Source organism: Plectrocnemia conspersa, unplaced genomic scaffold (genome assembly GCF_051122295.1).
Source record: "Plectrocnemia conspersa isolate PC_06_02 unplaced genomic scaffold, ASM5112229v1 ptg000014l, whole genome shotgun sequence".
NCBI classification, from domain to species: domain Eukaryota; kingdom Metazoa; phylum Arthropoda; class Insecta; order Trichoptera; family Polycentropodidae; genus Plectrocnemia; species Plectrocnemia conspersa.
The window spans coordinates 4,584,641-4,604,408 of record NW_028277178.1 but is presented as its reverse complement, the minus strand read 5'-3'; the positions used below and the strand labels follow the sequence as shown (position 1 = coordinate 4,604,408).

General features: G+C 29.8%; 1 protein-coding gene across 1 annotated transcript; it reads right to left on the bottom strand.

Moving 5' to 3' along the window:
• Positions 1-10,119: 10,119 nt before the first annotated feature.
• Positions 10,120-18,049, bottom strand: fest (wurstfest). Its single transcript, XM_088203200.1, has 7 exons — positions 17,999-18,049; positions 11,170-11,228; positions 10,936-11,103; positions 10,723-10,866; positions 10,519-10,659; positions 10,333-10,455; positions 10,120-10,267 (listed from the first exon to the last, which is right to left on the bottom strand). Exons 3-7 carry the CDS (start codon positions 11,094-11,096, stop codon positions 10,165-10,167), a joined length of 672 nt encoding a protein of 223 aa, XP_088059326.1. The 5' UTR covers positions 11,097-11,103; positions 11,170-11,228; positions 17,999-18,049; the 3' UTR covers positions 10,120-10,164.
• Positions 18,050-19,768: the final 1,719 nt, after the last annotated feature.

The window sequence follows — 19,768 nt, the reverse complement described above, 5'->3', positions numbered from 1 at the left end:
ACGCGCTATTGTCGTCGCTCAAAATAATTCTTTGTCACCTGGCCCTGCCTCGTAACTCAGTTGGGTCTTTTCAATCAAGAAAAAAATCAATTGAAAAAAATCGTTGCAGGTCCCATACACTTTGCTATTATTCAGCGAGAAAAATCTAGAATGACTTAAACGCCATTCATACTCAATCTAAACTTTTTCAACCCCCATGCAATATGCAGTCCATTAGCACTATATTCCATCCTCAATTTTTGTGGAAACAGCTCCATAATTTAAGATTTTATAGATCGCTAAGCTGCATCTTGAAAATTGCGACTCTGATTTTGCAGCTGCCTGGTCCATTGTGAGCGACAACAATTGTTTCTTGAGGAGCACGTGTTTGATACTGCCCCTCACCCCTAAGGGAATTATTATTTTCAGCGGCTAAACGGTCTTTTCTTACGCCGATGAAGTCGGTGATATATTTTGCATCATCTTTGCCAACAAAGGACGAAGATGCGCCTCTTTTTTCACCCTCGGCCGGAACAAGAGCAGAAGGACGGGTACGTGCTATTTTCATATTCTTATTCGAGAACATAAAAAATACACCTGCTCGCGATTTCTTAGGAAACGGTACTGCACAATGAATTCCGAGCCGCGGTTATATTGAAATAATAATTGTTTGATATAATATTTTAAGAATCTGTTTAATAATAGTTTATTTTTAGATATATTTTTAGAATTATCTCGATTGCTTAACTGGCAAAAAAATAATTAAATTATATTAATAAATTCTCAAAAGCTTAATCTCTATGCCACTTTAAAATATTATTTACCCGACGAAAATATATATTTGTTTATCGTGATGATCCTTACTAAAGATGCCTGATTACTTATCATTAGAAACAAATATTTTGAAAAATCTGCGATAGGTTTTAAAATTTACAATGGTAATTTATGCGAAAAGCGTATAATATGAGAATATATGGTAAAATCAAAAGTAAAGTAAAATAGAAAATTTATATGTTTTTTTAAGATTTGTAGCATAAAATTAATTTACACCAATTAAAATATTTTATTAAATTTATAAACAAGATGAAAATGTCATATTTTTATTTAAGAAAAATTGTATAACATTTTTAAAAACAAATTATCAAGATTTTGTTTCCAAATTTCATCGACATTGTTGGAAGTCATATTGTAAGAAATAATTAAAAATCACATCATTTGAATTTATCTCATAAAATATGACTTTTAACAAGTTATGCTGAAATTTTTAAACAAATTTATTGCAATATATTGATAATTTGCCTTTAAAAATGATACATAAGAATTTATTTTTCCTGAATGAAAAAATTACATTATATCTTGTTATAAACTTATCAAGTAAATAAATATGTCTTGAAGTACTAAATTATTTTAAATTATTTTTTAGTACTTGAATACTTATTTAAATTATAATTAGTTTTTAATAAAAGTCCTTTTTTGATAATAACTCAATCTAAATATGGTAAAAATAAAATTTTCAATAAATTCGTATATTCCATATACCCTAATTAGAAGTTTTTTTTATCCCCTTGAGTATTTATTATGAAAAAGAAATTGTTGGAATATAAGTACCTCACAGTATTTTTCTTAAGAATCCAATATTTTCCACACAAAAAAAAAGAGATTTTTTAAAGTTCGACTCTTTAATTCATAAAACTTTAATCTTATATAACACTCAATGAGACAAATTTGTATTTTTAAAGATTAAGTAAGAGTTTTTTAATCCATTTGTGGCGGATTCAAAATGCAACTATAATATGAATCAAACAGTTCTGTTATTTACACTATTTTGAGTCTATTAACATATGTGCAATCTAAAGAACTTTTTATTTTACCATTTAACTAATATAAAAAAATGGATTAAACTGGATATATTGCAATTATTATTATATTGCCCTTGTGTTTCTATGAAACTAAGTGTCAGGTAAATAATGCAGACGCTGAAAAGGTCTTTAGAAAAATTTAATTTAGTAGTAAACAATTTTTTACAATTTGTTCCATACTTAGTATTACCAAATTTTGATTTGGTGGTAATTTGATGCATAATAATAATAAATGCTAAAATTAAACATTTGTAATGCTCAAATACAAATGCTAAATTTGATAAGAATAGATACTGAAAATATGTCTCTACTCTACTCTAGGGAATGGATTAAAACGTATTGCTTTTCTCATTGCCTTCTATAAAAAAATAAACAAGTTTTTTTTAGTATTTTTTTAAATTATTGGGTTATATATATGTCATATATAATAATAACAGTATGATGAGTTTTTATTATGTAAATATTGCTATTATTTGGATTTGCCATGATTTACTCGTAAGTAAAAAATATTTAAAACAAGCTTATAAAACTCATTTTATTACAAATTTTAATATTCTAAAATATTTTTTAAAGCTTATTAAAGTGTCACATTTAAGTAATGTATTAACTGTTCTTAACAGTATTCTATTGTACGAAACACACCTTATATACTTTATTTTTATATCTATTGTATATCGAGTGCAGGTAGAAATTAATAACAAAGCAATCACCCATAAGAGTAGCAGAAAACCGTTAAATACCTAACGAAATAAATAACAATAATATCAATGGGAGATGTGTAAAAAAACTGGATCTTTCCAGTCTTTCCTGTGTGACCTGGAAACGAGTTCAAAGCGAAACGGGAGAAGATATTGGGAAGCACTTGAATCAGAAACTGTTGGTAAGTGAGCTTATTAACTATATCATAAAAATATGTTTTTTAATAAATAAAATTACTTAATTATTTTATAGTGACTATTAATCTGAGGAGTTACTATTTTTTGTTGTGAAAACACGTGGTATTAAATAATACTAATCGTAGAAAAGGTTTATCATCTCTGGAATATGACGCAAAGGATGCACTTCCTACTTCACACGCTTGCACCGACTTCAGTTCTCACGGCATCCGTCACTTGCCGATATCGTTCGAGATCCCGAACCTGACCCTGAAACATCTCCACCCTAAAAATCTTACGATTCTCATACAAACAATAGAGTCACGGTTAGTCCAACGGATCGATTGATCGCGACCAATAATGGGTACATCCGAGATTTATCCGGCGCTGGTCAGAAAAGGCAAGGGGAATTCCACTTTTTCTCATCGGACACAAACACACCCCTTGGGAAAACTTCCGTACATTGTCCTTAAAAAAATCTCTACTTCTTGAGCAGATGTGGAGACGGTCGGAATGCGTAATCAGGAAGTCGCATGTGCTTTGGTGCGTTGACCCAACGTAGGATTCCACCAAAAAATATTATATATCAATCGCAGAGACAAAAAAAACAGACCCTAGAAAACAGGTAGTAGAAAAAATAACGGAAACTCGCATATATGGATATGCATGAGACGAGATAAAAAAATTAAACGGTCTGGCATCCGATTTTGCAACTGGGACTTATTAATAATGTATGAGAAGCGGTTCCGTCCAAATGGTTGGCGCAGAACCATTTCACACGACCTTTTTTAGGAAAAAAGTTTAACGTCTTGGTGGCCCGGTGTATAAAAATTTATTGAATGACTCAATCGTAACAAATGTATCATAATACTGTCGTAATATTATTTTGTAATTATAATCATAACTCAAAACTTAATATATGTGATGTAATAATTGCTAGTCTACATCTTAGATGATACATTAACTCAAACTTCTTTAAGCTGACATAAAATTATAATTCACGGTCAGTGCAACACTTTAAAATGCAAGTTTAATCTATCTAATGCTTTATATATTATTTATTATCTATAAAATAGATTAAAGCATAAACAATGTACTTCATTGCCTACTGAGCATGAGTAATATAAATAAAATTAAGCCAAGTTATAAGCACTCGAATCGTTAATTGCACAAATTGTGGTTGTTGGTTGACTTTGAACATAATTTATGTTGTTTACGTTGAAGCAATACGAAAACGGCGTTTTCGCCTAATTTTGGATAATTCAAGTGTTCGGTGCCGCATTTAGACGCCCCGAATAATAATAATTGTCCCCTTCGGTTTTCAACGTGGTACACTTCCGTGTATAGGCAAGGTGTGTAACCAGTCCTTCGTCCATTAGCGGATGAATCCCTGCGTCTTGATGGTAAAAATAGTTATGAAACGGGAGGGTGATGTGCCCCCACGAAAAACGCGCCCCCTTATTGTAACACGAAGAACGTACGTATCATGTGCCGAGTCATGGTGTATAAATACACCGAGATGTGCGGTTGTTAAACGTGTATAAAAGATTTATTTTCTATCTAATAAGTACATGTATTAAGTAAGAAATACTGTGAAACATGGATTTCGCAATATGAGCAAAAAATAATCTTAATCCTCTCAACAGTGAATGATGAAAATTATTTGCCACTCTAAGTTTTGCTGGTTATGAATAATGTTTCTGCTTAACCTGCATATTTCAAGGACGATTTAATAAAAATACAGTTCATTATTCTAGCTCATGGATCATTTCAATCTTCAAAAACTTTACACCAAATCACTATTTCAGTGATGCTTCATAGTGAATGAAGGGAGATCTCGCGTTTAGATATTTAAAAAAAATATTTCTACAGCATGGGCTGCCCCAAAATCAACGATAAAGGACTGAGGTTATCAATAAACATTTTAATTCTGCTTGGAGAAGCTGTGGTCTTAAACGAGAGCCACTAATTCTCGATGAAATTGTATTCTCATAGAAGAACATAGGACTGGATATATTCATTTAATTAGTTGGTGTAACATAACCAGAAATCGACCACCAGAGAATTAATAGATCTGCATCGCGAGCAACACTGAGGAGGAGAATTTTTTTTTTTTTTTTAACGCGTTTATTTCAGAAATATTCATGGGTACAATAGTATACAGACATGTTAAATACACAATACTGGTTTATAACCATTTCCATTGTTTACAATTAAAAAATTAAAAAATAATAATAATAAGTTATCCCTAAGTGTAATAAATTAAAGATTTAAGGAAAAACACATAAAACCTTTTACAAAAAAAAAAAAAAAAAAATATTTTTCAAAATATACATACATTTATAAAATATAACACATAAATAATTAAAAAATACAATAAATCAGTGAACTAAAGCTGTTATTGTTTGCATTTGAATGTCCTAGAGCAAGATGTGCTTTGGCATTTTGTGTACATATTTAAATTTAAGTCCTTTTTTGTCGTAGTTACCGATACTGGATATTAGTGGGTTAGTATGTTCTCGCGAAATGTTTTTATAATATTTATCCGTGTGATAATAGCAATGTTCTTTTATTGTTGGAATTCTATATTTTTTATGTAACTTTTTAAGATTCGTATAAAATGGGGTGTTATATATTATTTTTATTGCTTTATTTTGAATTACTTGTAATTTATCAAAGTTAGTTTTACTCGTATTGCTCCATACCGGGCAAGCATATGTTAAGACTGGTCTAATTAACTGTTTATAGAGAAGAATTTTATTTTTGATTGTTAGCGCGCTTTTTCTATTAAATATTGGTCGAAGAGCAGCGATAGCGGTTAGCCCTTTCGATCGGAGTTCTTTTAAGTGTTGGTTAAATTTAAGCTTGGAGTCCAGGTGGATGCCTAGGTATTTAACGCTCTTTCTCCATGCTATGAGAGTGCCTTCCTCACTTTTAAGGGGTGGGGGTAAAGGTTGTCGACGGGTTGTAAAAATTATGGCTTCTGTTTTGTTTTCGTTTATTTTAATTTTCCATTTTTTAAAGTAAGTATTTAAGTTTTTCAGGGATTTTTGTAATCTAATTGAAATTTGTTTAAGACCGTGGGAACTGGTTAGTATGGCTGTATCGTCAGCATACATGGAGAGGTGGGTGTTTTTTAGGATGGGAATGTCGTTTGTATACAATATGAATAGAAACGGCCCGAGCAAACTTCCCTGTGGTACTCCAGCTGGTATTTTACGCGGAGACGATATTTCATTATTTAGTGAAACAACATAGCTTCTGTCTTTCAGGTATGAGCGGATAATGTGGAGAAGATAGCCAGGGGCTTCATACTTGGACAACTTGTATATAAGTCCATCATGCCACACAGTATCGAACGCTTTTTCCACATCTACCATAATTAAGCCTGTGCTTTTTTTCATGTTAAAGTTGGCAGATATGTGCTCAGTCAGTCTGTTAAGTTGGTGAGTGGTTGAGTGCTTTTCGCGAAAACCGAACTGTTCATTTATTAGTTTTTTATTAAGTGATTCTTTAAGCCTTATCAATATTATTTTTTCGAAGATTTTACTAATTGATGAAAGTAAGCTTATCGGGCGATAATTAATTGGAATAGTCGGGTCTTTACCAGGTTTTTTAATGGGATGAATTTTTGCTGTTTTCCAAATAGCGGGGAAATACCCTAAAGATAGGCATGCATTAAAAATGTTTGATAAGAATTGAAAGCACTTAAATGGGAGTTGCTTAATGAGAATATTATTTAATCTATCGAGTCCAGGACTTTTTTGGTTTTTAAGCTGTTTGACGATATTTAAAATTTCTAAAGGAGTAACATTGTTAATTAAATTTATATCTAAATCTGATTTTTCAATTTTTTGAATTACACTCTTAACTCTTCTTTCTGTGTTTGTGTGACTGAGGTCACGTGTGAGCACAAATGATGTGGCAAAAGCGTTCGCCAACAAGTCCGCTTTTTCCTGGCAAGTATTGGCAACGCTGTTTCCAGTTTTTAATGGGGGAATTTCCGAACGTTTATTTTTAATCGATTTCGTTATTTTCCAAAGGGAATTATCCGCGGGGTGCAATTTTTGAAGTTTACGCGTCCAGTTGTCGTTTTTTAATTTTTGGATTTTAACGCGAATTAAGTGGGTTACTTTATTTATTAATGTTTTTAGGTGCGGTTTTTTAGTTTTTTGCCACATTTTTCGTATTTTGTTTTTAAATTTAATAAATTCTAGAATTTCCGGTGTAGGTACAATTTTATTTAACATGTATTTACGCGTAGGGACAAAGGCAATTTTTGCCTGCTCTATTACGGATAAAAGGTTATTTATATCGTCGTCTATTATTTTAGTTTCTGAAATTGTATAGTTTTCGCGCATTAACGGAATGCGTCTTTCAATATTATTTTTAAAACCTTTCCAATCAGCTTTAGCATAATCAAATGAGATCTCAGAGACTATCTCGACTTCACCCTCCAGAGTAAAAAACACTGGGAGGTGATCCGAAGACAGAGCCTGGATACAGTGCATTTTGGATATTCGAAAGTTACCCTTGACCAATGCGATGTCAAGAGTTGACGGCGTCATGTTATTGGTCGGGTGATGCGTTGGTGAGTTTGGAAAGTATACTACTGTATCGGTATTATTTAAGTAATTAAAAACTGTCGTTCCGGATCGATTCGAGCCAGAGCAACTCCAATGCGAGTGCCTGGCATTGAAGTCTCCAGTTAGTATAACTGAATTCTCTGAGGAGGAGAATAATGAGCAGGGCTGGGTTAGCCCTTAACTATTTAAGTTAACAAATTATTTACATTATTTTTAAAAAATAAAGATTATTATACCAGCTTTATTTATCTGTAAACCAAGAATTTTATATTTATTTTTAAAATGAGATACTGACGCGTAAAGAGAAATCACAGGTGACTCACTAAAAATTCTCTGGCGTTTAAAGGGTTATTAAACACATGCTTAGGGCACCGTGGAAAGAGGGCACCACAAGTGTTGCTCCAGATAAATTGATTGCCAAAAATAAAATGCGTTTGTAACGATTCTTAAGCTTTTATATTATTTTTGTAGCACTTGTAAAAAAATATAAAAATGCTGTTTTTATATATACGATTATTTCCATATTTAAAAAATGTAAGATTTCTGTATTAAGTTTCAATTTCAAATATTAAGTTTTCTTTAAAATTTCCCCCACAGTAATATTGCTAATATCCACCAAACAACACTTTGAAAAGACCGGATTTAGAGCACACATAAAAAACATACTTATGTATACACACATATATAACTATTTATAGTGAAATAGAATATTATTATATTGAAAATTTCGGAGATTACAAAAGGAACAGCAAAGAAAATGTGAAAATTTGGTTAAATAATATTTTTGACGTATTAAAAAAGAGCATTACAAATTATTAATGATATGATATAATCTTATTGTACCCCCCCCCCCCCCTCTCCCACAAATTTTGTGTGAGGCACTGCAGAAAATAATAATTTTTAGATATAGTATATATATACTATTCAAAACGTCAAAACGTTTCATTTATTAAAAATGATTTTATGAATCAAAATTCGCATAAACCGAAAGGTTAAACAATATAATAGTCAACTCTTATACCAATGTAATCCATAGATTATCAATGTGCCTACATTGTGAAAAGAACAGAAGAGAAAAGATCTGATATATTATTATATTACTTCCCGAATAGAATGGCATTACTAAATTTAAGAAAATAGTTTGCAAAAAAATCCCCTCATACAGATATATTTTTTTTTTAATTTTGCCTGTTATAAGGAAGAAATAGGAAAGTTGAAGTTCAATTAATAAATAAGTTAATAATAATGAAACTAATTTACTATTAATGATTGTGTAGTGTAGAACTGAAAACTTTTGGAGGCCAATAGGTGAACATAGTGTTTAAAACATAAATTATTAAACATATAGTAGAACTAATTGTTGCTCATTAACTAGACCAGTTTTAATGTAATAAAAAAAATCATGCCAACCTACATCGCAAACTATTAAAAATATATATAACAAGCTACAAATAAATATTTGATTACAAAATGGTCAATCCATGAAAAGTACATTAAGAGTTTATGGTAAATTACATTGATTTTTTCCTAAGTACATTAGAATTATCAAAAGTATAAAAATCGAACCAGATAACTAATCTAAAAATATCTAGAATAAATTTAAAGAATAATATTTCAACAAATATAAAACTTATTTAGGCTAATCCAATGGTAGTAACAATACTTTTTTAAGCTAGTTATAACAAAGAGCTTTTTTATTTCGTAGAACAAACCCAACTAAGAATTCTTAGGCAAAATTATAAAACGGTTTTTAAATGAACCGCTGATAGGATGCACTTAATGGTTCAATATTTAAAGTTTTTATATTTCAATGCAATTATTGGTAAAAGGTTTATGTTTTTTTCACATGTGTAACGGACTATAAATAACACATCTGATACAAATACAAATTCCACAGATGCATTTAAAAGTTTGTATTGTTTGTCAACTGCAGAGGAATTTAGCCAGAAACTAAAGATTATAATAATTAAGAAAGAAAAACTTAGAGCCTAAGTGACAAATATGCAATTGCTCATATGAAACAAGGGAGACGATGGACGGAAAAGTTTGATCTCGTGAACAACGCTTTACAATAATCAGTTTTAATTTATTTTAACTTAGTAGGTACCTCGATTACAACTGTTGGTCTAGAAACTGCAGCCCAAACGTTGCATTCACCACAGCTCGGGTCTCCCAGAGGGCCTGAATTATCCCAAGGTGCCTACGCTCCCAGAGGTACTGCTATCAAATCTCTTGTGAATTTCCTTGACCATTAAGAGACAATAGGTTAATGAAACTTATTTTGAATAAATGATTAATAATTCCTACAACATATGAATAATAAAATTGCAAGTTTAATTTTAAACTGTATTGAAAGCCAAAAAATCATTGCTTACTGCTATATTGAAATTAATAATTTATACTGCATAACTTAAAATCAAATGGCTACTTAAAAATTTTGTACTGCACAGGCAAATGTATAATAACTCTCAGTCTCGCTCTCTCGATCCGACTGATGATGAACTTAGGTTTCTCTCCAGTAGTAATTATTTTTAAGGAGACAAAATTTCAGGATTTTATAGTCCACGTATACACATGCATCACCATACTTTTATTCATGAAAGAATTTCAAATCAATACTTAAAAAATGAAAATGACTTCAAGGTTTTGCATATCTGATTTGTACTGATATTTTTTAGCACTAGTTTATACGGTAACACTAACACGACAAAAAATAGGTGACACCTTTGTATTTTATTTTTAATCATATTATTTTTAAGTTTAAGATTTCACAGTAAGTGAAATTTAAAAAAATATAAATTAATAAGTAAATGTGTTTTATTAACGTAATAATGCGATTATTATATAGGTATATTATAAATATATTTACAATATTTTTAATTTATTTTCATTATCAATAGCAGCAGCTTGACCTTCGTTTCTGACTATGAAAATTTTACCATCATAATGCATGCGACAATTACCGCACCTATAAAAAATATTATTTATTATTCCATACATAATAATAATAGTATTAACGTAATAAAATACAACCTTACGAACAAATGTCCATTTAAACCTAGGGATGCAGTACAATGCAAATAAGGCGTATTCATACATGCCGATCCATAATTGCCTTTTATAGATATTCTGCTCATATTGGAGACATTTTGGATCCTGTAAAAAATTCACCATTGATTTAAAAATACTAATATAATGCTATAAATTAATACAATTAACCTCAAAAGTCCATCTGCTGACTCGCTTATTCGCAAATCACCAATTTTCCAATTTTTTTCACCCATGTAATTGATCCAAAAACGCGAGTGATACAACAACGAAACAGCGTCATTTATGCATTCTTGTCCATATATAGAATTACTAAAAATATGCATTATTATGTATTGTCTAATGATATGAATATATTATTATTATATTTAGTACAAATAGAAAATTTTTGATGGACAATATTCATCCATGACGATGAACCAATCAGATGTAGTTTTGACACCTCCAGCGTCCAACAGATAAATGATTGGACGCTCTTTGGTCATGAACGTTATACCCTTGTGCCAAATCTTGGCGAGCCTGTAGAGTTTCATAAACATTTTTATTACTCATCGTTGTCTGAAGATAATCTCAGTTGATAATATTCACCTGTCGCCCTTTGGATTGTGAGTTAAAATGCTTATTCTCGATTTATAGCTGGACACTTGACCTTTGGCGTGGTACATCAATGCAGATTCTCCATTATTGGAAATCGCAAATGTCATTCCATACTGAACGTTTTGCACGTGTATCGCTCCATCTAGAGTCATTTGAATTCTGTAATTGCAGACAAAATATAAGTTAAATGTATGTTAGTATATGTATTTAATTAATCATATTTACAGTGTGTCTTTTATAAAAAGGAATACAGTTCCGATTTTGGTGACATCCGCGCTGGGAATCTGTGTAAAATAATGAGAGACGTTAATATAAGATAAGTCTTGTTTTTATTTTAATTTTATAACCATTTTTCTTGTGAACACAAACGATCGACAATATCAATGTAACTAAGAGTTATTAATAAAAAATGACAAAAGAGTACATATAAATATATTTGAATTAAAATATCTCAAATATGCTTTTAAATTATTTGGTCATAACAGTTGCCCTACAATTTCTTATTTAAATGTTTATTCAGTTTATATCTATATAATATTTAAAAAAAATATTCATTTAAATGCAGATTATGCACAAATTCCACTATCGTGAGAATATTTTTTTTTTATTTTTCAGCCCTAACTTTAGGATTTTAAATCATGCCAGCTTGAGCACAAATAGTTAGATAAAGTAAACTACAGATCTATCTGAGGTCTACAAAAACTATATGTAGTATTACAATCTTACAATATAAGATAATAAGCTAGTAGTAAAACCAAGTTGTATTAATGTTGGTTAAGACCAGGAGTAATAATAAAATAAATTGATGACTTTGAGTCGTTGTTGCCCATCGTTAAATATTATTCTATAATCTACAAAAAAAAAAATTAAAAGCAATTAGATTTTTCAATGAATACAGCTATCCTTAGTTACAAAATTTATTTATTTTTATTGCTTAAAAGTAAATTTTATCTATCAAAAAAATTTAACAATGACCCCAAAATTATAGTTTTTGCTACAGAAACATATAGATGCACGTCCAGCTGGATGACATTGCAAGAATCGAAAATTGTCTCCCACACAATGAGCAAGTCGCGTTTGCCGGGTCATTTAATGTTGATCTTGGCCATTCACACGTGTCCCGCGTCGGGATGAAAGGTGTGCGCTTCGAAGGGATGTTGCAGGGGTGGTTGCATCTGTCCTGGCACGCGTCACCCCCTAAAGTATGAGCCATGTGCACTTTGCCTGATGCGTACGTATGCATTCAATTCAATTCAATGGAATTCAACTACGCCATTGTGGCGTTTGTGTCTCCCGCTTTCGCTACCCAGAGCAGATTTCGTTCAGGTGTCGGAATTTACGAAGACCCTCGCGATTTTGATATAATCTGATATGGGCCATACCGTTATGGTGTATGTTTATCGTTAGCATATAATATATAGGATAATGAGTTGTGCTTTAGATATTATTTAGCAAAACATCTTTACAAATTAGATAGTTATTTAGTATATCGCTTTTTACAGTTTCGTAATCAACTAGTGTTATAAAAAAATTATACAAATTAAAAATAGTAAACTTAATTAAAAATGGTAATTTCATAATTGTACACTTGAAAAAGTATAATATTTTTATTCCAAATAAAATTAAAAAAGTAAATTAAATAGACTCTATTTTTAATTATTTCCACAAAATTTGACAAGTTGCAGATGAAAACTTTTTTCAAGTTTGTCCCAAAAAATATATTTGAAAAATTTTTTAGATCGACTTTTTTAATTTACATAGTTTAGAATTGGATACTAAAATAAATATTAAGATATTTCTTTATTAATAATAAGATATTTCTGATGACGATTTTAATATTATGACGTTGATAATCGGAAAAAATTAAGCAAACAATTAAATAACAATAAGAACATTTTTTCAGTAAAAAAGAATAAATGTAATTGACAAAATTAATTTACCATTTTGTAACTTACCGAAAAATGAACTCAAAATATTTAATATAAAACTCAATATAATATCAACATCAACGGAAAGCTAATAAGTATTGTCAACTTAATGCATTGGTCTTTCTAAAAATTCATTTTTCTTATAAAAATTTAAATATGTTATCTTATTTTTATAACAAAATTTTATAACCGCTTTTTTATATTAATAATTAAAATTGCGTTTCTAATTACAAAAAATATGTTTTTAGATTTTTTTAATAAATTATATGTAAGTAGAAACTTTTATTATACATATTTGTTCTCAATGATTTTACCAAAAATAAAGCAAAAATTTCGGTTCCCGTGAATTCTCTGGACTTTTTTGTCTTTCCGGAAATCAGTAATCACAATCAAGCAAAAAAGTGTTCTGAAAAATATTTTTTTATTATTTTGCTAAATAAAATGTTAAAATTCAACTAAAAACAAAACAATTACAGTTAAATTCAGTGTGTAATTTTATAGATAGACCAAGTCATATTTATCGTGCTATTGATTTTTAAAACTATACCGGTGCAACATGGATTATGCATATGCCAGGTAGCGTTTAAACGCTTTTCTAATCGTCACATTATCCACACATCTGGTGGTGCATACGTAGGTATATAGAGCTCGGTGGATGGTGCGAGCAGGTGGGTACGACGGTTGGGGTCCCCCGGGGTCCTTCGAGGGGTCCTTGCCACGAGGGTCCCTCGCAAATCTGCCCCGTGGGCCGGCTTAACTCGCTTTCAATGCTCCGCGATCGCAAGGTGTGCACAACGCCATATTGTTCGGGTATTAATTACTGCTGAAAATCAACGGTAACTTGTGTGGTTAAAATTAAATTTTGGGTTAAATAGTGGGTGATTCATTAATACAAATTGTAACAAGCCGCGATCGATAAATAAGCCAGTTCATTTTTATAAAAAAATATTTAAAAAAGGACTTATGAAAAAAATGTTTTAAAGATAAAGTTGTCCCATCAAGTTATGAAGATTTGCTTAAATAATAAATATATTGAATAACCACAATATTTAATATTTATTCGGCGAAAATCTACTTTTGTAGTCCTAAAATACAATTAGATTAAAGAATGAAAAACACATAAAAACACAGTGATAAATATCGATCCTGATTTATCCTGATAAAATTTTAATGAGAGATAAAAATATTTATTTGCAATATAAATAAATTCATAAAAATTATAGTTACAGATTTTTTTGTAATACAATAGTATCAAGAAACTGTTCTACAATTTGACGCTTGTCTTAAAAATATTTTTGCCGAATATGATAGCAACTTCTAACCATCAAGTAAAAATCAGTTACTATAAATGAGAGCAGTGAAATTTTTTAATAAAATAATAATTTATATGTATGTATGTATGTATATACATACGTCACATATTAAAAACAATTTTGTTTATATGGACCAATAATTTTTAAATATATTTTATTTTTTATATATCAAAGATTTTTTTATTCACATTTTTTAATATCTCAATATTTTTTGCGCGATTTTACGTAAAATATGTCTATAAGTTTTTGTTATATTAATAAAAAATTCTAAAAAAGAATAGTAAAAGACAGACGTATCCATTTTTTTATTTGTTTTTTTCGTGCGGAATTCATAAGTTCAGGCACAAATGGCCCATTCTGTTCTCAACGTTTGCAGCATTCGTGCAGAAGACGTGAAAAATAAAAAAAGTTTTGTGTCAGGTATTTTTAAATTGCCGTTACGTTTTTAAATATTTTTCCGGAACAGCTGATCATATGATCTAATATTATTGATTAATTAGTATAATCAGTATTTATTCACTTAGCTATTTACAAAAATGTTATAATTAAAATTATTCTTAGCAGATTGTATTTACAGTGTATTTATATTATTGATTCGCAAGTATCGTATCTAAATATAATAACAACAATGTCTACCTACATAGCACCTTTACAAACAGCGATTCCAAAAAAAACAGCTGCCGTTTACCTAGTTATTTATAGCAATTCAAGTTAAAGCGCGCACGTTCCACTTACTTTCTTTTTCTTCGATACGCAAATCCTGAGCTTGATATTAATAATAATTACAGTTACATCCCGCTTATTATGAATCAGGTTCAAGGGAGTTCTTTGCAACTACTGCGCAATAGGCGAGCAACAAAGGGAATCTTGATTATACCACGTGAGACGTGCCCTATATTAGCACGCACGTGCAAGTTTATACACGATGAATCTCAAACTACAATTGCTAAAAAAATATTATATATAATTCAAGCAAATATCCGCAATTTGTGTATAACTGCATACCTATATGAGTCATGCAATAAATACTGCATAGGCATATGATTTTCTTTTTCGCAAATATTTTTTTAGAAAACAATATGCAAAATATATTTTTATGATTTAATACAAAAACAAGAAGAAGATATATAAAACATTGAAAATATGTGTGCATCTTATTTTATGAATTTTCATCCATGTTTTACTTTCTTAGTTAATTCCAAAAATACAGTTAAAGAATATTGTAATATTTTTATTTAATGTTAAGCTAATGAATAAGAACAATAAATTTAAAAACCATATTTTAATAAAAATTGCTAACGATAGAGCTGCATTTATTCTTATACTTTTTTAGTAAAATATAAAATAACTTATCATTACTTATTCTAAATAATTAATCTCATTTTAGTGAACATCTATTTTAAATATTGAGAAGGTTTAAACGTATATACATAGTCGATAAATCAAGGAGATGCTTTCATGTGGCACGTCACACCGGTTATATCAAAGAGGGTGTTTTATTCAAGGAACACATGCTATTTGCTTTGGCTCGTGTTAATAAATATCGATGATAACTCGATGACACACGTGTCTTGCATTTCAACATATTTATTGTAAAATATTTGTAATAAAAGCCTAGATATTTTTTTATAATAGCACAAGTGTTAAAATTATCTAATAAATAGAGCAATTGCACTTTATTCCTAAAAATAATATGAATAAGAAGTGATTGGAAATAAATTTTGTTCTACAAAAAAAAAAACAGAAAGTAAGCATACAAGGCAATATAATTCAGAAATCAAAGTCAGTAGAGAGCAATATTACTCATACATATTTATAAGTAAGAAATAGTTATTTATATGAATATTTATATGAAAATTTAAAATATTGATATAGTTTTTATGGTTAAATAAATAATATTTTTTTGTTAAAAAAAATTGCAAATATTCTCAATGGATAAAATAGCATGGACAGGTATTCGAACAAGAAGCCGGTACCTGCTGCAGCAGCCGCAGTATCCGCGCATTATCTTCATCAAAGAAACTGAATGGCAGCTCCACAAGAAAAAACATCTATCATCAAAAAAGGACCCAAAGATGGCAACACGCCGGCCATATTGCGCTGATTTATGTTTGTTTGCGAGAGCAGATGAAAAGTAAAAGCGCCAAGGTGCGAAGAATGCGATTTTTCTTGCAGAAGAATGACATATTTTGGCAGGTGATAATTTAGTTTAGCTTTTGGCTTGCGCTGCAGCCGCGGTGGGTCTTGCATTCTATAGAATCTGACGTTTTCATATCAAATTTGTGATGGTATATGTTATTTTTTAGTTTTGGTATTGGAAAGAAAAACGTAAAATTATATGTCCGGTTTAGCAACCTTCCGGTTTGATTGTAAGGTTTCGGTGTTACTCTAGATTTATATGTTATACTTCCATTGAATTTTTATATACTAGATATAGATCAAAAATTTTAAAAGGCTGAAATTTAACCAGTTTATTTTATACTATCAAACTTTTTAGAAATGCTTAATTTAAAAATATTTAAATAGTGCACTTCACTATAATTTTGGTAAAATAGAAAATTTCGTTACATATTTATATTATTTCTAGAATGTGTAATTTTAGTATTAAAAGTGTCTGGTTTAAGAACTTGATTAGATTTTTGGCCATAAGTATTTTAAAACTGGAATTTTTTCAATACAGACTATAATTTATTTAGGTAGGCTAATATGGTTTTAGATATATATATATTTCAATATAGACTATAATTTATTTAGGTAGGCTAATTTGGTTTTATATATTATATACTGTGAGAAATCATTGTTGAATTTTTCTACTTTAAAAATCCATGTCAAAAATGATATGAAGAAGAATTATTAAAATCTTTAAATAATTTGTATACTACTAATCAGTAATAAAAAGTTAAATAAAAAATATTTTACAAAACTTAAGTAAAACAGATATTTGAATACCAAATCTTATAAAAATAATTTATGATCTTTGTTGTAATCAAATGAATATTATTTTTTAATTTAAAATTTCATCATTTGATTCTAAATAATAATAATAAAAAAAAAATATTCTATTTAAATGAACGTCTTTCTTTTTCTAGAAAGACTACAACGTTCAATTGAAAAAATTCAGCATCCAATAAAAGAGAGAATGCATCAATTGTCTCCCTTGCCCGATTTCTATTATGCAACTTTAGCATGCGCTGGTTGTTTTTTGATCGGAAGAATGTTCTAAGGGGTTGTTCAATGCATTTTATTGAAAAAATAAAATGTCTACTGTTTTATTTTATTTAAATAATAATAGCTGTTAATATATTAATAATTTAAGCCAAAGAAAAACAGGACTAAAATTATGTATAAAAAAAGCTAATAATATATTTCTGCCATATACCATGTTAAGTTTACATTTGACTTGTATTTGTCATATAAATATTTCAATGAAACCTTTTAATTCTTAAAAAAACGTGATTATTTAAATATAATCGGTGATATAACTTACTCAATTGATATATGTTAATTCTAAAAAAATATTTAAACATTTGACACAAATATATGTCACAAATACTACATTAATTTTGGTATACTAATTTAAAATTCCTTATTAAAATATTTTTTTTTATAATCTTATAATTAAACCATACTACGTCTTATTCAAAATAAATATTTTTACGACAGACTTATACCTTTTTGTTAACGAAAAACAATATGACATTTAATTAAAAAATCTTGATATAAAGATTTAAATTATATTCTTTTGAACATCCTTCCCATCTGTCTTTCCATCATTGTCAGCGAGTAAATAAAAGTGCATTTCAAAAGACGCACCTTGTGGACAAAATCATTGTTCGTCGATGAATCGCTCACCGTCTTCTCGCCCGAGATATCTCGGTTTATCTTTCGCAGTGTACGATTCTAATCGTAAAAGCAAACTAAAAATATTAAAAGTCCATATATAAAAACTCGGACCCACCTCCGAGCAAAAATTTTAAATTAAAAAAATGCCGAAAGGACATTTTTTAAGACACGTGTTATTCACGTCACGTACCTTATGTTTGATCGCTTTTTACGCTCCGAGGGCTCGTCTGTCAACGGTGCCCTTAATAAGGTCTCATGCAGGATCTTCTAAGATCGATTTGGCACACCTAAAATATTAAAATAGAAAAAACACATTTCAAGCTTACTGTTAGTAGTAAATTACCTGTCAGATGTAAAGAAAAAGAACATCAAAACTCCGCTGCATATCTCGCGAAAAAGCTCTTTATCTCTCGTTTTTACAAGGGGCAACACTTTATCGCACGTCGAGCTGTTAATGGATTTAAAACTCCTTGCACAACTTTAATAATGAAAATGTACAGGAAAGAAAGACAAGTCACGATTCAATAATACAGTACGTACTTATCCTAAAAAACGCATCATTCCATCGTAAAGGAATTCTCTTATCGAACGAACAGTTCAAAGAGGATCGCTAATAGAGACGGGATTGCGAAGACGTTCTCGATTTACGACGATTGCCAATTGATAATGTAAGTTGAGTAATATACTGTGTTATAAAAGCTTGTGAAAGAGAAAAGTAAAGATTTAAAACGCATAAAAGTAAATTAATCTGATATTAGATATTTTTTGCACTATAAACCCATATTTTGCAAAGATATATAATTTTACCCACAGTGTATATTTGTAATGATAATTGATAAAAATACATATTATAATTTTAGATATTAAATAAATAAATAAATCGGATTTAATAAGCCATTAAATCTTTTTTCACTCAAAAATTGAAATATATTTATTATAATCAAGTATTACTTAATATCATATATCACAAAAAGTTTTTTATAGTCACATATCACAGCGATACATTTTTACCAACATTTATTATAACCCATGAGCTTATGACCTATTGAACCAGAAATTAAGACTAAAAACGATATAAATGCCTAGAGTTGAAATGGGGTCCGCAAAAAAAATAATTGGTTCAAGAACCACGGACTACATAAGTTTAAGAACCCTTGGCCAAGAAGATCCAAAATTTTTTTGCGTTAAATGAATGTTGATACCAAGATGTGTCATTAAAAAAACATACAAGAAATTTTATAACGAAAAAAGCAAATTATATTTAGCTCTTAATTCTAATGAAATAAATGATAAAGCTAAGCACTAAAGTGAAAATCAAGCTTTAATTAGCTCTGGAGCTGTTATCTTTTGATTACTAGACCAAGTCTATTCACGATATTGATTCGAGTGAACCAGTACCATTGGAAAGCATCACCGTAATGCCCAAGTGAACTATGATAAATTAAATAATCACACAGCGTTATCAGGGCGTACGCGGACGTGCAACAAATTGCCAAGGCAGCTCGCCTTAATTGATCTTGAGAGGAGCTTAAAGAGGAGTCAGAGAAGCTTTTAAATCAATCGTATGGCCCGAGGGGAGCTGGTTGTCCGTCTTCGAGTGGATTTACCTGTCGCTGCGATCGTTAATCTTGGCCACGTGACCCGACGGTGGCCGAAATCATCTTTAATGGATCGAGTCCATTTTGTATGCGAGTTTTTTAAATTATTGTCTCCAACCACTTTGGCTTGACCCCAACGAGA

Coding starts and splice junctions, on each gene's coding strand:
- fest (XM_088203200.1), bottom strand. CDS start 11,096: ATGACTCTAGATGGAGCGATACACGTGCAAAACGTTCAGTATGGAATG. Junction 10,867..10,935: donor CACAATCCAAAGGGCGACAG/GTGAATATTATC, acceptor GAAACTCTACAG/GCTCGCCAAGATTTGGCACA. Junction 10,660..10,722: donor CCATCAAAAATTTTCTATTT/GTACTAAATATA, acceptor GCATATTTTTAG/TAATTCTATATATGGACAAG.